At 38.2% G+C, this 20,078-nt stretch overlaps 1 protein-coding gene across 1 annotated transcript; it reads right to left on the reverse strand.

Moving 5' to 3' along the window:
* Positions 1-109: 109 nt before the first annotated feature.
* On the reverse strand, positions 110-19,825 carry rgs9a (regulator of G protein signaling 9a). Its single transcript, XM_055192730.2, has 17 exons — positions 19,426-19,825; positions 18,391-18,487; positions 17,071-17,121; positions 16,851-16,957; positions 16,715-16,766; positions 16,498-16,556; positions 16,341-16,417; positions 16,058-16,139; positions 15,891-15,953; positions 13,846-13,875; positions 13,697-13,758; positions 13,493-13,606; positions 12,819-12,934; positions 12,642-12,729; positions 12,422-12,560; positions 2,377-2,459; positions 110-2,265 (listed from the first exon to the last, which is right to left on the reverse strand). The coding sequence occupies exons 1-17, from the start codon at positions 19,489-19,491 to the stop codon at positions 2,103-2,105; spliced, it is 1,449 nt and encodes a 482-aa protein (XP_055048705.2). The 5' UTR covers positions 19,492-19,825; the 3' UTR covers positions 110-2,102.
* Between the last annotated feature and the right edge of the window lie 253 nt (positions 19,826-20,078).

Consider the following 20,078-nt stretch of genomic DNA (forward strand, 5'->3'; position numbering starts at 1 on the left):
CTCACAAAATCTATCAAATTTAATGATATGAAGTGAAATTGCATTGCAAAAGGGAATGTTTAGATAAAAAAGTAAACCTTTTTTATGGATGAACACATTAAGATTCATTTGGTGACTTTTTTCCATTTCTATTTGAAGTTTTGTTGTTGGTTGAAGAAGCTGTTAATACTGCATACTAGTGCACAATACTTTAGATGGTAGTAAATGTAAAAGGGATTTTAGTGGCAACAACATAAACAAAAATCTTTCGTGGAGCACACTTAACTTCTGCATTGAATCAATAACAACAGAGTTCTTCTAGAGTAGATTATTTTTAATAACAAGCAAAATAAATGACGTAGCTAAAGCATATCAACCATTACACTGAGCTAATGTTACTGTGTAAAATGAATGTATGCAAATCCTTAAAATTCTTGTCTGTAGCTGCTCAATCCGCACAGCAATGATCCATATCCATGATCCAGCAATGCGTGTGCGTTCAATGAAACCATCTATATTGCTCATTACTTTGCTGATCACTTGTACGCAGTTGACGTTTTGCTTTATTGAATGATTCAGTTTGCTGTAAATACTGTATATTGATGCGGTTAGACCTAGACATTTGATTCCATCTTATTGAGATCCTAAACATCCCAGTCAACAATGTGATCTCTCAGTGAAGTCACCATAAAGTCACAAGATACTTCTAATGTTGTCACAATAATCCAAAATATAATCACTGTTGTCGCGGTATGCGAAAAGTGAGATCTCGGGTGTTGACTGGGATGTACATTCATTAGAAAGGATAGTTTTACCTCATTAATTTTGACTTTATAATATATTGTAGCTTGGCAATAATTTCAAAAAGCTTTCCCACCACTACAAGCATTGTGATTTAAGCACCAGTGGTGGATTTAGCAAATTGGGGGCCCAAGGCGAAGGTATGTATGGGGCCCCCTGTCCGATCTTTAAAAGAGAATGACATTTTTTTTACTCCAAAATGAAGATGGAGAGCAGAGAACACACAAAGTGTAGCACTACACAAAATAATAGTCATGATAGAACACAATAGAGCAGTGGTTTTCAAACTGGGGGCCGCGAGATAGTGCCAGGGGGGCCCCAGTTTTATAACATTTTATAAAATAAAAACAATTTATCATGAATTCTTTGCAATTAAACCTAAAAAAATAAGGCTACTAACCAACAGCACTACTTTGTATCATTTAATATGTTTTGCTTAATTAAAAGTTGAGTTTTAGAAAAAAAATTTGTCATAAGTTTTCTTTGGGGGGCCCGCGAAGGAATGTGCCATACACAAGGGGGGCCACACGCTGAAAAAGTTTGAGAACCACTGCAATAGAGAATAAATCAATGGGGCGAAAACAGCCATGGACAGTAAATGAAGGAGAAAAAGTTTAAATCTGATGCTGCACAAGAACTAACATAGCATCAAAGCCAATGTTGTTACTAATCTTTCACTATATCCCCCTAATATGACTGCGGTAGGGGGCCCCAAGCAGCCGCCTACCTATGCCTCTATGTTAAGAACGCCACTGTAAGCACCATATATTATAGAAACTAATGTAATGCTAGCTTTAGTTTTTGAAAAAATTAATTTTTACTGTAGAAGATTTAATATTGCATGTAAATATTTAGGATTGATATAGTATTCATCATGACTATTGCACACATGTGCATTATAAATGAATAACTCCTATACAGGTCAGCAGTAATGTGTTCATTCAATAGAATGAATGGAAACCAATATAATCTAAAATAGAAGCCAATCACATTTATCCACATGTATAATTTATACTAAGAACATCCACTACAAAATTAATAGGTAGAAATAGATTACAGAACATTTAAGCTATTCAGCATTTATGTATACACACCACCAGGTGTGTCAAACCACTCATCGTTTTCTCAGAGTCATATTTACATTGATATTAACTTGTGGCCAGCAAATTTCATTCAAGAATTACATAATAGAGTTCATAAGCTTAACTCTATTATACGCCTACTGGATCTTCACCCAATGATAATGAAACCTATGTACTGGTCTACGTTAAACAACCAGACAGACCGCTGTTGTCCTGTCCTGACCCATAGCCTCCAACCTTCTATTTGCGATCTAGTTTGCTGGCCATCTCTTTCAGCTTTTTAATGTCCACCGGTCCAGCTGCGGCTGCTGCCTTTGCTTTCTCTTCCTGTTCCTGTTGCCAGGTAATGATTGGGTGGATGCTGCTCCTGCGGTTCCTGCTGTTCTGCTGCAGTTGCGCATCACTGAAAGAAGAATAAGAGGCATTTATATAACTTTAAAAATGAATTTTCTTGTTCAATGTGACTTTTAGTGTCACTAGCATTTACATCATTAAGATGGTAAAACGGACTTACGTAAAATTGTGTGGTGCTGGTGAAATGGCCTTCTTTTGAATTTCCTTGTAAACTGGCGACTTTAAGTAGCGATAAAATGTATCCTAAACGAGAAAACATAGCATTTAAGGGCTATCTACATCTAAATGTATAGGGTGCATTGGGACACTCCACGTTTCTTGAAAATATGCTCATCTTCCAGCTCCCCCAGAGCCAAACACCCGATTTTCACCTTTTTGGAATCCATTCAGCTGATCTCCGGGTCTGGCGGTACCACTTTTAGCATAGCTTAGCACAATCCATTGAATCTGATTAGACCATTAGCATGGCGCTCAAAAATAACCAAAGAGTTTGGATATGTTTCCTATTTAAAACTTGACTCTTCTGTAGTTACATCGTGTACCAAGACTGACGGAAAACCTTGATTACTTTCAATAGCAGGGGACTATTTTCGGCTGCTGCGTAATATTATTGGGCCTGAAGCAGCCATGTTACAGCAGCAAAGTCCTTGATTATTACGTCAGAATGAGAGTATCTCATTCTAGCCATATCTGCCTAGAAAATCATAACTTTTATTTTCCCGCCGATCTTAGTACACGATGTAACTTAATGTAATGGTCGTGACCGCTGTAATGCATTTACGGTAAATAAGGGTATTCCCATATGTATTTACGGTAGTCCAATTATATAGGGGGATTACGGTAGTAAGCATGGAGTGTTTTATGAATGGAGTTGTAATGGCGGCGTGCACGCGAGTAAACGACGCCGAGTAGACAACGCCGTTTGGTGGCTGTTCTTCCTTATTTAAGGTATAGTGAATTTTAATATGTAAGGTAATGTTTTTTAAAATGCATGACATGTGGTGTAATTGCGTATATTTGGATATGTCATGCAGGCAATGATGAAGGGTTGTACCTGTGCGATGAGACATTTGTTGTAGCTGCTGCCAGGTATGTGATGTGTAGCTATAGTGCATTGTTACGGTGTTTTGTAAATGTTTTTGTGCTTTGATGTATTTAAATGTATTGTATTGTATTGTATTCGGTATTTAAGTAATGCATGTATTTAAATGTATTGTAGTGTATTTGATATTTGGGTAATGCATGTATTTATGGATGATGTGTTTTTATTGTTAAATGTTGGGTGTAAGATTAATGGTGATTTCTGGCTCTGTTTTAGGAGCTGGCCTATGTCACTGTTTTGAGGCTTTAGATATAATATATAAACCCAATGTGTTTCTAAATCCACTGGTGAGGTACTTAAAAGTGTTTGCCCATTTTAATATACCCACATGCACTTGCTACCAAAGAAGCCTATTTATGTGTTATTTTATTATGGTTGGATTGTGAATAAATAACTATGAAAAAAGATGATTATGGGACTGAGGAGTTTGTTTGTTTATTCTATGTAGGCTTTACAGTTTTGGCGTCAACGAACAGGATTTATTTTTTTTTATTATTTTTTTTTCTGATTGGTAGCGAGTGATGTGGTAGGGTTGGTTAAGCATTCAAAACAGTGACGTGGGCTGAAGAACTGGAATTTCAGTAGAACGGCGGGGGACATAAAAGCTGTTATAGTGTGATTGACATTAAAACAATGGAGCAAGAACTTGTAGCATTGCGGGACAGGCTGGCTAAGGAAAAAGCTGCAATGGATGAACTTCGACAACGGACTAAGCATTGACTGCTCAGTTACAACAAGCAGCAACATCAGATCCTTTGGAGACTTCACATTCCCCTTCAGATGCAGATATGCCTGATTCTGAAATATTGTGAATAAATTTAACAATAAATCCTCTATGGATTATTTGGACATAAATATGAGATTAATAAAAGTAATAATCAATAATATTGTAAAACCCTTAACACATATATGTAATGTCTCATTCCAAACTGGAATTTTTCCAGAAAAAATGAAAATAGCAAAAGTGTTACCACTATTTAAAGATGGAAGTAAACATATATTCACAAATTATAGGCCTGTCTCTCTGCTGCCACAATTTTCAAAAATATTAGAGAAAATGTTCTACAATAGATTGGATACATTTATTGAGAAACATGAGTTAATTAATGAAGGGCAATACGGATTTAGATCCAAAAGATCGACAACTATGGCTATTATTGATGCTGTGGAAGAAATCACTAGTGCTGTTGACAATAAAAAATATGCTGTGGGAATCTTTATAGACCTAAGAAAAGCATTCGATACCATCAATCATTCTATTCTTGCTCAAAAAGCAGAAAAATATGGTATTCGGGGAATAGCGGGGAACTGGATTAAAAGTTATTTAAATGAGAGACAACAATTTGTTAAAATGGGGGACGATGAATCAGAATGTATGAGCATTGTTTGTGGGCTGCCTCAAGGGTCTATATTGGCTCCCTTGCTATTTAATTTATATATTAACGACATATTTAAAGTATCAGATCTATTAAAAATGGTGCTATTTGCTGATGATACCAACTTATTCTATTCTAATGATAATTATAATAAACTTATAAAGGATGTAAATCAGGAATTAGCTAAGCTTAAAACATGGCTGGACTGGAATAAATTGTCACTCAATTTAGATAAAACAAAGATGATTATGTTTGGCCAATACAAGAAAAATCCTGAATTACTGATAAGCATAACTGGTATTAGAATAGAAAAAGTAACAGAAATAAATTTTTTGGGAATCACGATAGATAGTAAATTGAGCTGGAAATCACACATTGGACACATACAAAGAAAAATATCAAAAAATATTGCAATTATAAATAAAGTAAAGTATTATTTAAATTATAAGGCGCTATATATATTGTATTCCAGTCTTATTTTGTCATATTTAACTTATGGAATTGAGGTTTGGGGAATTAATTATAAGAGTTCCCTACATTCCCTGGTAATACTCCAGAAACGTGCAGTCAGAGTTATTCATAAGGCAGGTTATCAAGAACATACAAATATTTTGTTTTTACAAAGTAACATGCTTAAATTTATGGACTTAATTGATTTTTATATTGTGCAATTAGGATATAAAGCAAATCGGGTTCTTTTACCAGCAAATATTCAAAAATTATTCACAGAAAGGGATAGCTGTTACAATCTGAGAGGTTATGCCCATTTTAAAGTACCTTCTTTTAGAACGACAAGAAAAAGTATGTGTGTGTCTGTGTGTGGTGCCAGACTCTGGAATACCCTGAGCTCCCACCTTAAGCAGTGCCCATCCATTCATCAATTTAAAGCAAAGTATAAACAAATAATATTGTCTAAGTATAGGACGGAAGAATGGTCTTAGGGTGGAAGTGGAATACGTTATAGAGCTAGATTAGTGACTATTTGTTACAGGCAATGTTTTCTTTCTCTATCTTTTTTGTACTTATTGAAGAGTTTTTTTTCTTTTCTTTCATGTCTTAATAGAAGTATTGTGAGCAATTATTGTTGATTGTACAGTCACTGGAACAGGATAGCATAAACATGTGACGACTGTCTTATTGGTTAATAAATGTAATTGCGGCTTAATGGTATAAAAGGGGGTAGGTGTTAATAAGCTTAAGCTTCTACCTACCCCTTTTGAGCATCATTTCTATTTTTTCTTTATTTCTTTCTATTTTTTTCTTTATTTCTCTCTTTTTTTGTCTTTCTTTTTTTTATTTGTATTGTAATGAAATTTGTTATTTTGTTGATTTTATGTATTAGATGCTCAAATAAAACTAAATGATGATGATGATGATGATGATGATTCTGCTGCCTCCACTGCCTCCGCTGCCGCCTCAAGTAAAATTACAACATCTGTTGAAGTGATTTATATGCCTAAAGACAAAAATTTTTTTACGGTTTTCTGGTAATCCAGGTACTGTTTTTTTATTATGACTGGGTTGATGAAGTGCAAAATTTTATGACCTATAGACAATACAAAGAAAGAGAGCAGGCAGCATTTCTGTATGATCATTTGGAGGGGGGAGCAAAACAAGAGATAAGATATAGTTCAGCAGAAATACGTAGGAGCCCTGCATTGATTCTAGAAGCTTTAAAGGAGGCTTATGGCCATCCTTATTCATTGACTGCATCTCAAAAGCGTTTCTTTGATCGAAAACAAAAGGCAGGTGAGGGGTTGCGGGAATTTTCTCATTCATTGCTCTCTTTGGCAGGGGATATAAATCGTTGTAATGAAGGAGTGGAATTATGTGGGGAACAGACAATAAGAAATCAGTTTGCAGAAAACGTAAGGGACTCTTCACTCCGTAGAGAATTAAAACGATTGATTAGACAAGATCCAAATATTAAGTTTTCTGTTTTGCGGAGAGAAGCTATGCTGTTTTGGGAAGAAGATAATGTACCTGATAGAGTTTCCTGTGGCTTAGCCCCAGAAAGTGCAATAGTTGAATGTGCTGGCATTGCAAGCACAACAAGTACCCCTGTTAACCCTGATCCTCTTCTTCTTGAGCTTAGGGATGCCATGAGGAAACAGGAGGAGAAATTAGAGGGGCTTGTACAACAGGTATCCCGATTGCAAAATCTTGAGGGGAGACGGGGACGTAGGTTAAGACAGGAACCCAGGTATGATGCAAATGGAAGACCTATTTGCTTTAGATGTCAAGGAATAGGGCATATAGCCAGATTTTGTTCAGATACAAACATTATTAGTGATAATGGTCGCCAGGCCGCACCTTCTGAGGTACCTAGGGGGGCAGTGGCTCCAGTGAATGTGCAACAGGGAAACTAATTCCTTCTGTAGTTAAGAGCCAGACTACGGGAGGGGAATATTTGGGCTCAGTTGATCCTATCATTTCATGTGAAAAGGTATTTAATGCTCTTACAGGGCCTACCCCAGTTATGGATGTGTTTATGGGGGGAGTATGTGTTCCATCCATGATAGATACAGGCTCTATGGTGACCCTTATAACGGAGAGTTTTTTTAAGGAACATTTTGAGTGTAAAGGAAAGGATGTTCTACAAGAGTGTGGGTGGCTCACTTTAAAGGCAGCAAATGGCCTTTCTATACCATATTTGGGGTATCTAGAACTTGATGTTAAGATTATGGGGAAGATTTTGCCAAAATGTGGTGTTTTGGTGGTGAAAGATCCAACAGATCCTGTAACAAAAGTGAAAAGGAAAAATGTGCCAGGATTAGTGGGCATGAACATAATAAAGGATTGCAGTGAAATTTTGTCAGGTCCTCTTAATTTAATGCCACCAGAACAATGTCCTCAAGTGTGTCAAGGTTTTGCAAAAGTGATGGCACCCTTACCTATACTAATACCTGCAGGTTCTATGTGTTTGGTCCCTGCTACAGGGTTTCAGAATACTTATAATTCAGATTACAATGTGTTGGTAGAAGGCCTAGAGGTGGATGAAGGGGCTTTACCTGGGGCACTTATGGTGTCCCCTGGGTTGGTAAAGGTCCAGGGTGGCCAACTAGCTGTTCTGATCATAAATGCTAGTGCGTTAGATATCAGCTTGGCCCCTCATACACGACTGGCCCGACTGCATGCAGCTGAGGTAGTAGCAGGGGGTTTAAAATCTGTTTCTTTTCAGAATATAGGCCCTGGGGAGGTTCAAATCTCATTAGGTTCAGAGGAAGCCTTGGTTTTGAGTCAAGAGGCTGGGCCCATTTTTTCACATGATTTTCCTTTTGAATGTTCTTTGTTAGAAAGTCATCAGGTAGCTCAGGTTAAAGCATTACTAAATGAGTATGCCGATGTGTTTGCTTTCAATGATGATGATCTAGGGTGCACGTCACTTATACAGCATGAGATCCCAGTTCTGATGATGTGCCGATTCGTCAGCAATATCGTCGTCTTCCCCCTAGCCAGTATGAAGAGGTAAAAGCTCATATTAGACAACTTTTAGAGCAGGGGGTTATTAGTGAGAGCTGTAGTCCTTATTCATCACCTTTGGTTATTGTTAAGAAAAAAGATGGCAATATGCGCATGTGTGTTGACTATAGGCAGCTGAACCTGAAAACGAGAAAAGATGCTTATCCACTTCCTAGGATAGAAGAGTCGCTGGATGCCCTTAGCGGGGCCCAGTGGTTTTCAACCTTGGACCTCGCTAGTGGTTATAATCAGGTGGAAGTGGCAGAGAAAGACAGACAAAAGACTGCTTTTTGTACTCCGTTTGGTTTATACCAATTTAACCGTATGCCATTTGGACTTTGTAATGCGCCAGGAACATTTCAGCGACTTATGGAGAGAATTTTAGGGGACCAACATTTTCAGTCTTTGCTCTTATATTTAGATGATGTGGTTGTGTTCTCATCATCTTTTGAACAACACCTAAGTCGTCTGGGGTTAGTGCTTACACGTTTTCGTGAGTGTGGTTTAAAAGTAAAATGGAGTAAATGCTCGCTTTTCCAGCGCCAGGTGTCATACCTGGGACATGTAATATCTGCTGAGGGGGTTGCAACAGACCCTGAAAAGACTCGGGTAGTGGCCCAGTGGCCACGACCAAGTACAGTAGCAGAACTTAGATCTTTTTTAGGTTTTGCTGGGTATTATAGGCGATTCGTGAAGCATTTTTCGCAGTTGGCAGCCCCCCTGCATGGCCTTGCAGCATTAATGACACCTAAGGCAGGTAAAGCAAGGACAATAAGAGTGCCCCTTTCTGAACGTTGGAGTTCCGAGTGTGAGACTGCTTTTCAGTCATTAAAAGAAAAATTAGTGACTGCTCCTGTGCTTGGATATGCAGATTTTACAAGGCCATTTTATTTGGAGATTGATGCTAGTCATCGCGGCTTGGGAGCAATTTTGTCCCAAGAGGGGAAAGGTGGAAGGAGACCAATTGCATATGCAAGTCGTGGGTTGAGACCATCTGAGCGAAATATGGAGAATTATAGTGCCATGAAATTAGAGCTTTTGGCACTGAAGTGGGCAATTACCGATAAGTTTCGTGACTATTTGCTAGGTCACAAATTTATTGTAGTTACAGATAATAACCCGCTGAGTCATCTGCAGACTGCCAAATTTGGGGCTATTGAGCAAAGATGGGTCTCAGATTTGGCTAGATTTGATTTTGAAGTTCAGTACAGGCCAGGGCGCCAGAATTCGGCTGCCGATGCATTGTCACGTCAGACCCCGGTAGTTTCTGCTATTGCGCAAAGTATTTCTAATCAAATTGAGGAAAAGGAGCATATAGTGATGGTTAATGAGCAGACAACAACATGGAGTTTCCCAGTGTTTTCACCAGAGGTTTGGGCAGCTCAACAGCAGGCTGATCCTATTATTGCAAGGTTTTGTGTGTATTGGAGTCAGCAAGTTAAACCAGACAGATTTGCAAGGGGGAAGGAAGATGGTAAGACCTTGGAACTTCTTCGGCAGTGGGAGAGATTGGTAGAGGAGAAGGGAGTGTTGTATCGTCGATTTGTGGATACAAGACAGGGCCAAATTAAACAGGTGCTCTTACCGCAGAATTTGAGGGAGAAAGTTCTTCGAGGGCTACATGATGAACACGGACATCAGGGTGTAGAACGCACCTTTAAGTTGGTTAGAGCCAGATGCTATTGGCCAGGCATGTTTCAAGACATTGAGGCTTATTGTAGGCAGTGTGAGAGATGTATTGTGGCAAAAGCTCCTGTGCCAAAACTGGTAACTGAAACTGGTAATTTATTAGCTAGAAGACCATTTGAAGTGGTAGCTATGGATTTTACAGTTTTGGAACCTTCTAGTGATGGTAAGGAGAATGTTTTGATTTTCACTGATGTGTTTTCAAAATTTGTGGTTGCAGTACCTACCCGTGATCAGAAAGCAGTTACGGTAACAAAATCGTTGGTGCGGGAGTGGATCCATAAGTATGGAGTTCCCCAACGAATTCATTCAGATCAGGGGAGGTGTTTTGAGGCAGAGGTTGTTCGGAACTTATGTAAGATGTATGGGATTAAGCAGAGTCGAACTACTCCTTACCATCCGCAAGGCAATGGCCAGTGCGAGAGGTTCAACCGTACTCTGCATAATTTGTTGCGAACTCTTTCACCATTAAAGAAAAGGAGATGGGTAGAATATTTACCGGAAGTAGTTTTTGCTTACAATACAACTGAGCATGCGAGCACTGGCTATAGTCCATATTTTTTGGTGTTTGGGCAGCCGCCAAAGTTACCAGTTGATATTTTGTTTGGGGTAACCCAGACAGATTTTGGTGAGACAGTTGATGAGTGGGTGGTGGGGCATCAGGAGCGAATTAAGGAGGCTTATCAAAAAGCAAGGGAACAGATGGAGCATGCTGCTGAAGTAAGGAGAAGACAGGTTGGTCCACCTTCGTTGCAGAGTTCTTTACAGGTGGGTCAGTTGGTTTATCGTAGGAACCATAGTTTTGCAGGAAGACACAAGATTCAGGATGTGTGGATGCCTAGCCCTTTTAAGGTGATGGCTCGGCCAGATGATACTAAAGCTGTGTATACAGTTGTTCCGGTGGATGGGTCTGGCCCACCTAAAAATGTGCATAGAACAGAATTAAGACCTTGTGGTCCAGCGGTAGTAGGGTCACGTGACCAGGATATGGAGAGCTGCAGTGGTGCAGTCTCTGATAGTGATTCAGATGAAGCATGGGTTGTTAGGAGGGTTCCACCTGAACCACTATTGGGGGAGGGGAGTCAATTGAAACTTGGATTATGCAGTGAATCCAATCTGGACTTGGAGGATGTAGAAGAGCCCCAACATTTTGATGTGGTTCAAATACCTGAAATGCAGTTGCGGCGGTCTAGTAGGCAAACAGCAGGAAGGCATTCTAATCCATTTCATTTACCTAGGTCAGTAGTGTCTAATGATGGGGATGTTGGGAGCACGGGGTGATTAATGGCACTTAAATTATAAAGGGTTATTAAAGTGTTTTTTATGTGTGGTCAAAAAAAATGAATTAAAGGATCATCGGGACGATGATCGATTGGTGGGGGGGTGAATGTAATGGTCGTGACCGCTGTAATGCATTTACGGTAAATAAGGGTATTCCCATATGTATTTACGGTAGTCCAATTATATAGGGGGATTACGGTAGTAAGCATGGAGTGTTTTATGAATGGAGTTGTAATGGCGGCGTGCACGCGAGTAAACGACGCCGAGTAGACAACGCCGTTTGGTGGCTGTTCTTCCTTATTTAAGGTATAGTGAATTTTAATATGTAAGGTAATGTTTTTTAAAATGCATGACATGTGGTGTAATTGCGTATATTTGGATATGTCATGCAGGCAATGATGAAGGGTTGTACCTGTGCGATGAGACATTTGTTGTAGCTGCTGCCAGGTATGTGATGTGTAGCTATAGTGCATTGTTACGGTGTTTTGTAAATGTTTTTGTGCTTTGATGTATTTAAATGTATTGTATTGTATTGTATTCGGTATTTAAGTAGTGCATGTATTTAAATGTATTGTAGTGTATTTGATATTTGGGTAATGCATGTATTTATGGATGATGTGTTTTTATTGTTAAATGTTGGGTGTAAGATTAATGGTGATTTCTGGCTCTGTTTTAGGAGCTGGCCTATGTCACTGTTTTGAGGCTTTAGATATAATATATAAACCCAATGTGTTTCTAAATCCACTTGTGAGGTACTTAAAAGTGTTTGCCCATTTTAATATACCCACATGCACTTGCTACCAAAGAAGCCTATTTATGTGTTATTTTATTATGGTTGGATTGTGAATAAATAACTATGAAAAAAGATGATTATGGGACTGAGGAGTTTGTTTGTTTATTCTATGTAGGCTTTACATTAAGTTTAAAATAGGAAAAATATCCAAACTCCTTAGCTATTTTTTAGCGTGATGCTAATGGTCTAACCAGATTTAATGGATTATGCTAAGCTATGCTAAAAGTGCCAGCGCCAGACACGGAGATCAGCTGAATGGACTCCAAAACTGCAAACTCAAATGTTTAACTCCAGGGGAGCTGGAAAATGAGCATACCCCCACAAAAAGTGGAGTTTCCCTATAATAAAAAAAAGTGTTGAATTAGTTAGCATATAGATTATGTAGCATATTTGGTAGAGCACTGCATTATTAGTGCAAAGGTAGTGAGTTCCATTACACATAAATGTAAATGTGAAACGGTCAGATTTGTGTTTTAAACCTCAGATCGGGGTGACTATTTTTGACCTTTTTCATGAGCATGAAGATGTGGTTCTGCGCAGCATCCAGCACATAGCGGTGAGGATGCTCTAAACCTTTCACTGTAATACCCATAGTCCTGCCATCAATGTTGATCCAGCGCGGAGCTCCTGGGGCCAAAAACGTTCTGCAAAATGAAAGATAATGCAACAAAACGCATCTAAAGCTATACAGAGAATTAATCATTTTAAAACAATGTGCTTCTCACTTAAAAGTACTCTCTGCCTTTTCTGACATAGAAGATGCTGCTCCCCATTTCATCTCCTCAGCAGCTTCCCAGAAAGCCATATTCTCACCTAAGTTGAAAATTAGAAACATATTTAATAACCAACGTTGCTTTTTCTCATATACAGTTAGTGAAACCATTTAATGATTGTTCACAAACCACTAAATTCTTTCTTTAGGAAGACCTTGAAGTCTGCACGGCCCCGTGGGTCACTGAGCAACTCAAAAAAACTGAAGGACCAACGCTCAACTCTCATCTTTGTGGGAACTTCAACACTGGAAAAATATAATATGAACAGCCCACTTTATATTAGATGTCATTAGGCATAGGCACAATATACCTTTTGTGTGCATACATGTTGTTAATTTATATCATATTCACACTTGTTACACTCTTGTCCATAACCTTACACCTAACCAGACATGTATATGTGCACAACAACAAGTGCAATATTCTTAAAGGAACACTCCACTTTTGTTGAAAATATGCTCATTTCAGCTCTCCTAGATTTAAACATTTGATTTTTACTTGATTTTATTGATCTTTGTTTATTTTTAGCGCGATGCTAATGGTCTAATCAGATTCAATGGATTATGCTAAGCTATGCTAAAGGTGGTACCGCCAGACCCGGAGATCAGCTGAATGGATTCCAAAACGGTAAAAATTAAATGTTTAACTGTAGGGGAGCTGGAAAATTAGCATATTTTCAAAAAGAGTTTTTTAAATGCTTTTTCATGATCTAAGTACACAGTATTTAAAGACACCTATGTGTTGACAAATATAGAAAGTAAAGCATCAACACATGCACAATTCAGCTCTCAGGAAGATCTTACTTCGGCATGTTTAGCTCCCAGTATGTGTCATCATCAGTTTGCCAGGGGTTGCTCGGAAGACAGGGGACCAGGAAGGGGTCGTGGTTCTTGTATGTTGTTATGTACTTGACAATGCTGAATGCAAAGTAATAGTTCTTTAGAACGAAGCCCACCAAAACATACTTTTGGAAAATTGTAAAATCTGTATTTACTGTTTAAACTTACGCTCCAAGAGACACTGAAGACTTGACCCTTGACCTCATGATGGCTTGCTGTGTGTAGATGATCTAAAATATAAGATCAAATACAAAGCCCGTTAAACAAAATGAAAACATTTTAAAATGTCATGTTTGTGCCAATGTGATGCCACTTACAATTCTTCTGTAGTAATCGTAGGTTTTTTTCTGAAATGTAAAAAAACAGCATCCTGTTACGTATTATCAGAAACCATGATGAAATATTGCTGAAAGCATTTACCTACACTCCATCTACCTTGCCAAACACAAGCAATATCTACATACTATCCTGGCAAACACAATTACACACAACCCTAGGCACCTACACTTTATTGATATAATGAATTTAATGGGTGTTCAACATAATGGTCTAAAATAATGTGGGCAACGTACAAAAAGAAATATGATACAAACTGAGTTTAACTGAGTGTTGGGTGGTATTCAAGGCTTGAATGTATAGTGTGTGATCTTAAGTGTGTGTATAGGACTTTTGAAAACCAAAAGCAGATGTATGGATAGGAAATCTGTAAGAATAGGAGAAAAACAGAAAAGAGGAGGTTACACATATTTTAACTGGATTACATAACATTGGTTATCATCACATACTATATTTGTCATTAAAGGTGCATTGTGCAATCTCTAGAAGGATCTCTTGACAGAAATGCTAAATAATATACAAAGCTAAATTATCAGGGGTGTATAAAGGTAATTTATTACCTTAGAATGAGACGTTTTTATCTACATCCCCTTACATGGAAGTCGCCATTTTATGCAGCCATGTTTCTACAGAAGCCCTTAACAGACAAACTTTTTACTAAGTTGTCTCCAACAATGACATGTTTGTCTGGTGGCGGCTACCGTAGCTTCTCTATGTGTTTCGAAAGCAAGAGTGAGCAGTGGACTGAGATGCCCCTAAAATTTACACACTGCACCTTTAAAGCCACAATATGTAAATTTTCAACACTAGAGGTCGCTATTACACAATAACAGAGGCGAAGCTTGTGGCACTTTTTAACTGCATAGTACCCTACGGTTTGGGTCAGGTCAGCTTACTTTTGGGGGCTTTTCCACTGGGTGCAGTACGTAGTACACAATACTTTTTTTAGTACCACATCGGTCGGGTTCCAAGTTCCAAAAACGTGACGTGAAAACACTGTAGATCACTTATTGGTCTGAGAGAATCGTCATCTACCAGCGTCATCGCTATAATGTAAAGATTAGCTTTACCTTCATGCTAGCTTGCGCTGTCTCAACTAAACCTGTTGTAATCTGTGCTTTGCTGAAAGTTCCTAAACTCCCTTTTAGCGATGAAAACATCCACAGGTTGAGAATCAGAAATACCATAACAGTTTTTTTCCAGACTTGCAGTTTGTAGCCGCACATTTGCGACGTGCACATCCGCATATATGCTTAAATGCAACATAAATGAGGCTCAGTGGTGTGCGTCGACTGACCCCACGGGTGTTTGTAAAGAAGATGCCATGTGAGACAGAGGTAGTTATAAACGCCATGTGCAAACATCTATATGTGGTGGTCAATTTTAATTTTGTGGCGGACTGAGAAATAAATAAGGCGCTCTCACTTGTATGATGTCACAGCAGTATGCAGCACAAATTTAATGACACGCCTATAATCACTCCCACTCTGAAGTGATACTAAACTCAATAGAAAAGATAACTAAGCCAAAGTGAGGTGAGCTGACCCGACCTGACCCAAACTAAACCGTGGGGTACTATACAATGGAAAAGCACCATTTATAATATTAAGAATAGGATGGGAGATGCTGTTTTCACCATCCAGACACTGGAATTCGCTAATCATGTTCACGGATATTAAATAAAAAAGTGAAGGGTCTTTTGGGTTAGGTGGCAAAAGATATAACGCAGTAGTTCACCCAATAACAGGCTGCCCAGAAGGGGACAGGGTGTGTAAGTGGGTGGGAGGGACCTCCTTGAAAGATCAGCAGGATCCTCTTATACAGCAAAGAAGATTGTGAGCAGATCTACATGGACATCCCAGGACTGAGAAAGACACACTGCTAATCGGCTCTATAGTTAACCCCTCATGAACCACAGTGCATTTAGTAGTCCTGCCAACTGTCTTGTCTGTCTGATCTATGCACAGGTCCCCCAACATCATGCTTTTGTGATTGTACGCATATCGCATGTAAACTTACCAATTACCTCCTCTGCATTAGGATCGATATGACGATCCATGCCATAATCCATGGCGCTGTGAGTCTGTGGCTGTTAGGTAAAAGAAGTAAAAAATGTAGCATGGGTTTGGTTAGAGCAACATCTAGGGCAGAGCTAACCTCAACAAAAACTGGCAGCATTTGTCAGCTGTTTACCGGAGGTTTGTGGACAATCCAGTAAGCTCTCTCTTGACAGTCAAACACCACTCTGTCTGGCTTCTTACGTTCCTTCCCAGCACTTGAAAGGCAGAACGAAATAAAACAAAGCAAGTACTTAGCGTATTATCATATCTACTTATTTAACCTCAAAGTATATCAACATGATTAGGAATTACAGTAGTGGATTTATTTGGATCAGAAAATGTTACAAATATAAATGATAGATACGAAAAGTGTAACCTAATGTAATTAAGTGTTACGTAACAGCATATAGACTCACTGGTACTGCTCTTTAGCTTGCATTACAATAAAATCCCATTTGTGGTTCATCCATTTGTGAAGTTTGTTGTATTCCTCCTGTGTAAGTACACATTGCGGTATAATGACATTGTATATTGTGATATATGTGAATATTAATATGAATAGTTTTGTCGTACCTGTTCGTAGGCATCAAGTACTCCCTTTTTGCGAATGTTTCTCTTTGCAAGATAGATTGCTTTAGTGTGAGAAAATGTTTTTTAGGGGATATAATATGGCATTAAATGTGTAAAATCATTATAAATTGTTTATATTTGATACATTCTCTTATATTATTTAGGTAACCTGTAATTTTTTCAGTCTATAACAAAATGTGTGAATATGCAGAATACACACCGTAATCGGTGTCTTCAGCCTTCCATTTCTGCACAGGCCAGAAATAAGGGGTCTACGCAGAGAAAAAATGTCACCAGATTACTTTGTCCCCTTTTAAACAATTTTTTGAAAATACAGGATTTCTTAACACAATTACCTGAAAGCGGTACAAACTGCTATCTGGTTTAAGTACAAGTTTTTTGTGGTCCTGGAGAGGGTAGATGTACCCATATGCCACTAACATTGTGCCAAATGCTTGAGCCTCTGGCACAGGAAATCAAAGCTTATTATTGTACAGAATAAAGTATTTTTGTGTATTTAAGAGTTAAACTGTATTAGATTTATTAAAAAAATTTCAAACACTACATTTTCTGTACCTTCATTGTTTGTCTTCATATAGTTGGCTATCCACGCAAGGATGTCCTCACCTGTGAGACAAGCAAAAAGGCGAAAAAGGATTTTAGTGTATGTTTGAATATTAAATAACAATGTTCATGCATTTTGTGCATGTGAATACTGCTATAAATTGCAAGCCTTTCTATGAAAAGTTGCTCACTATTTTTTTTATTTACTAACTGTGATTTGCCAACAGTCCTTACAGAGATTACAGAACCTAAAGTAGCAAAGTTTTCATCCAATTGAAGGCTGCTGTATATAGCCAGGACCATCAGATTACGGTCACCAGCAGCACAAAGCTTTTCTCTGTAGGTAACATCTTATAAGCTATAGCAGTGTTTCACCAATCCTGGTCCTGCAGTGCCACAATATACACATTTGAGATATCTCCCTAACAGTGGCAGCCGGTGACTTCTTTTCGAGGGTGCACGATGCGAAGTTCGTCACAACATGTATGTAGCCTGTCATGTGTGTGGTTCCTCATTTTAAAATATGTGTTCGCCGCGTCAAGTGATCCTTGTGCATCAGGTGTTTTTTCAAAATAAGTGCCTGCTGCAGACGCGTCTAAAGGGTTTATGATGATGCTCGTGTTTGCCAGATACTTGCATAATCTCATGTGTAATCAGAGTTTAGTGTAAGGGAGTGTCTTGCGTGTATTTTGTGAACGTGTGCGTCTCTTTTATCGTAAATGGTTTTGATGCGTGTGCGGCAGGCACTTGTTTTGACAAGATGCGTGATGCATGTGGTTCACATGACGCAACAAACACATATTTTGAAAACACGAGCAACACACATGACACTCCGAACACATATTTTGAATTTGCGCCCCTCGGAAGAGCAGTCAGCAGCCGCCACTGCTCCCCAACCAAACACATCTCATTAATTTAGCTTTTTAGTTTCCTGCAAGCAATAGCTATAATTTTAACCATCTAGGTTAGTTAGATGTCTATTTAATTTTCACTGACAGCACAAATGTTGTGGTGTTTTTTTCCTATACTGTAAAAAAACTGGTAACGTGAAAAATGTAATTTTTTCACATTTTTTCTAAATGTTCTCACAAATTTTTTAGATGTTACAAATTAAAGTATTGTTATCACCTTAAATGGTTCACTTAAATTGAGAACTGATTAAGTGTTATCAAGTAATTTTTAAAGTAGGACCAACTTTCACTTTTAACAGTATAGAAGTCTGGGCTGTGTTAGGAGTCTTGGATGGCTTTTAGAAGTCTTTTAAATGCAAAATTGCTTGCTGTGTATGACTCTATCACCTGCATTAAGTGTTTTATAAATGCACAAACTTACCAGCCATTGCATGAGGAATTGTTGTTACATTTAGCTTCTGTTCTGATTTTTTAACTCCATTTGTTGGGTCCTGCATCTGAACCACTATGGTCTCCACCTGAGACATTCAGGAAACAAGGTATATATTAAAATCTACTTTTGGCTACCTGCATGGTTTACAGAAGGACCATGCAATCTATGTAAATTAAAGTGTTTCCAACCAGGGGCCCGGGGCCCACAGGGGGGCCGCAGCAGATTTCCAAGGGGGCCTCAAGATGACTTAAAATTATAAAAATTGAACAAAACAAGCAGTACAATAAGCTAAAAATCAAGATGTTTCTTATTTGTTTGGCCATTTTAGTAGCAAATATACATCTGTCTAGTCATTCCAAGTTCTATTTATTTTTATGTGGAAGAAATTGAGTGAGTGGGGGTGGGCAACTTGAAGTGAAAAAAGTTGGGAACCACTGAATTAAAGCCTCGAATGAATGCATTGAGTAAACTCCATGTGCACCCTATAATGAAACTAGACTTACAGTATATGCATATTTGCAGTCGGCACTAAAAGTGGCAATCTGGCTCACAACTTGGTCTATGGCATCATATATGGCCTTTGAACTTTGTAAGAGTGAAACATGAGGCCAAGCTGTCAGATGTGGCTTGATGCCAGGCTAATTGGCTTTGATGTAAGAAAGCTCTTCTAGAGTGAATCTTAATGAATCTCTCTCCATGGAGAGACAAAATAAAGAGATCTGAAGAAATGAAATAAAAATGGAAAGAACGCTTCAATTCTCAGTGAATGTTAGGATAAAATGGGCAGCTTCCAGTTTATAGACATATGGCAATAATATTATTATAGCGTTATTTTACATACCAATTATAAAATTATTTAAATGTATAAAAAACTGTAAAGAGATTTTGTTACATAGTAAATAAAATGAAAACAGAAACAGAGCTACATTTAAAGTATAAAGTCTTGAATAGTGGGTTATGATCAATAAACTAACCATCACACTAAACACTATATTTTTACAATGCCTTCAGAAGAAAACTTACCTTTTTTAGGCAGGCCATCCGTGGCCGATAATGTTGACCATGGTCTCGGTCTGACCTTATTGTCATTGTGCAAAATAAACAAAATAGAAGCAGATAACAAATCCTCTACTACAAACCCTTCACCGGAATATGGGTTTTAGGTTTTATTGAAGTGGATGAACAGTGGCGGTCCCTTAACATCACACACACGCATGCAGAAAGAAGAAAGTGTCCGACTACACATGAGAGCCTGACAGCGAACCAATTACAGCGCAGCTCTCGTGCAACCTAAGAGCATCATTGGTACTGCACTGCTCTAGCTGGCCAAAAGGTGGCGTTAACGAGACACTGCAGTGAATCTCATCAATCTTTTGTCCACAACAATATCAAGGAAGGCCCATCAATTTTTTACAAATAATATTCTACAGCCTGGCATAACTAGAAAAATTTATAAACACTAACAAATATCATGAGTTTTAATTGTTTTAGTGTATTTTATTGCTTGTTTTGTCCATTTTAGGTATTCTTTCCTTATGTCTATTTAACAGGAGTTGTTTTATATAATTTTACTACCCTGTAGGAAAATACATTGCTTGGCAGAATGTGTCCATTCAATGAAATCTTTAAAAACACCAGTCACCACAAATATTGTAGGCCTACTTACTTTAGTAAAC

The sequence above is a fragment of the Misgurnus anguillicaudatus genome, chromosome 19 (assembly GCF_027580225.2).
Source record: "Misgurnus anguillicaudatus chromosome 19, ASM2758022v2, whole genome shotgun sequence".
Taxonomy (NCBI): Eukaryota; Metazoa; Chordata; class Actinopteri; order Cypriniformes; family Cobitidae; genus Misgurnus; species Misgurnus anguillicaudatus.

Excerpts from the sequence above, each read along its gene's own strand:
- rgs9a (XM_055192730.2), bottom strand. The coding sequence starts at position 19,491 with ATGACAATAAGGTCAGACCGAGACCATGGTCAACATTATCGGCCACGG. Across the intron at positions 12,935-13,492 it reads TGGGAGCTAAACATGCCGAA|TGTTGAAGTTCCCACAAAGA; the intron begins GTAAGATCTTCC and ends ATATTTTTCCAG. Across the intron at positions 2,460-12,421 it reads TCTTCATGCTCATGAAAAAG|GATACATTTTATCGCTACTT; the intron begins GTCAAAAATAGT and ends TTTCTCGTTTAG.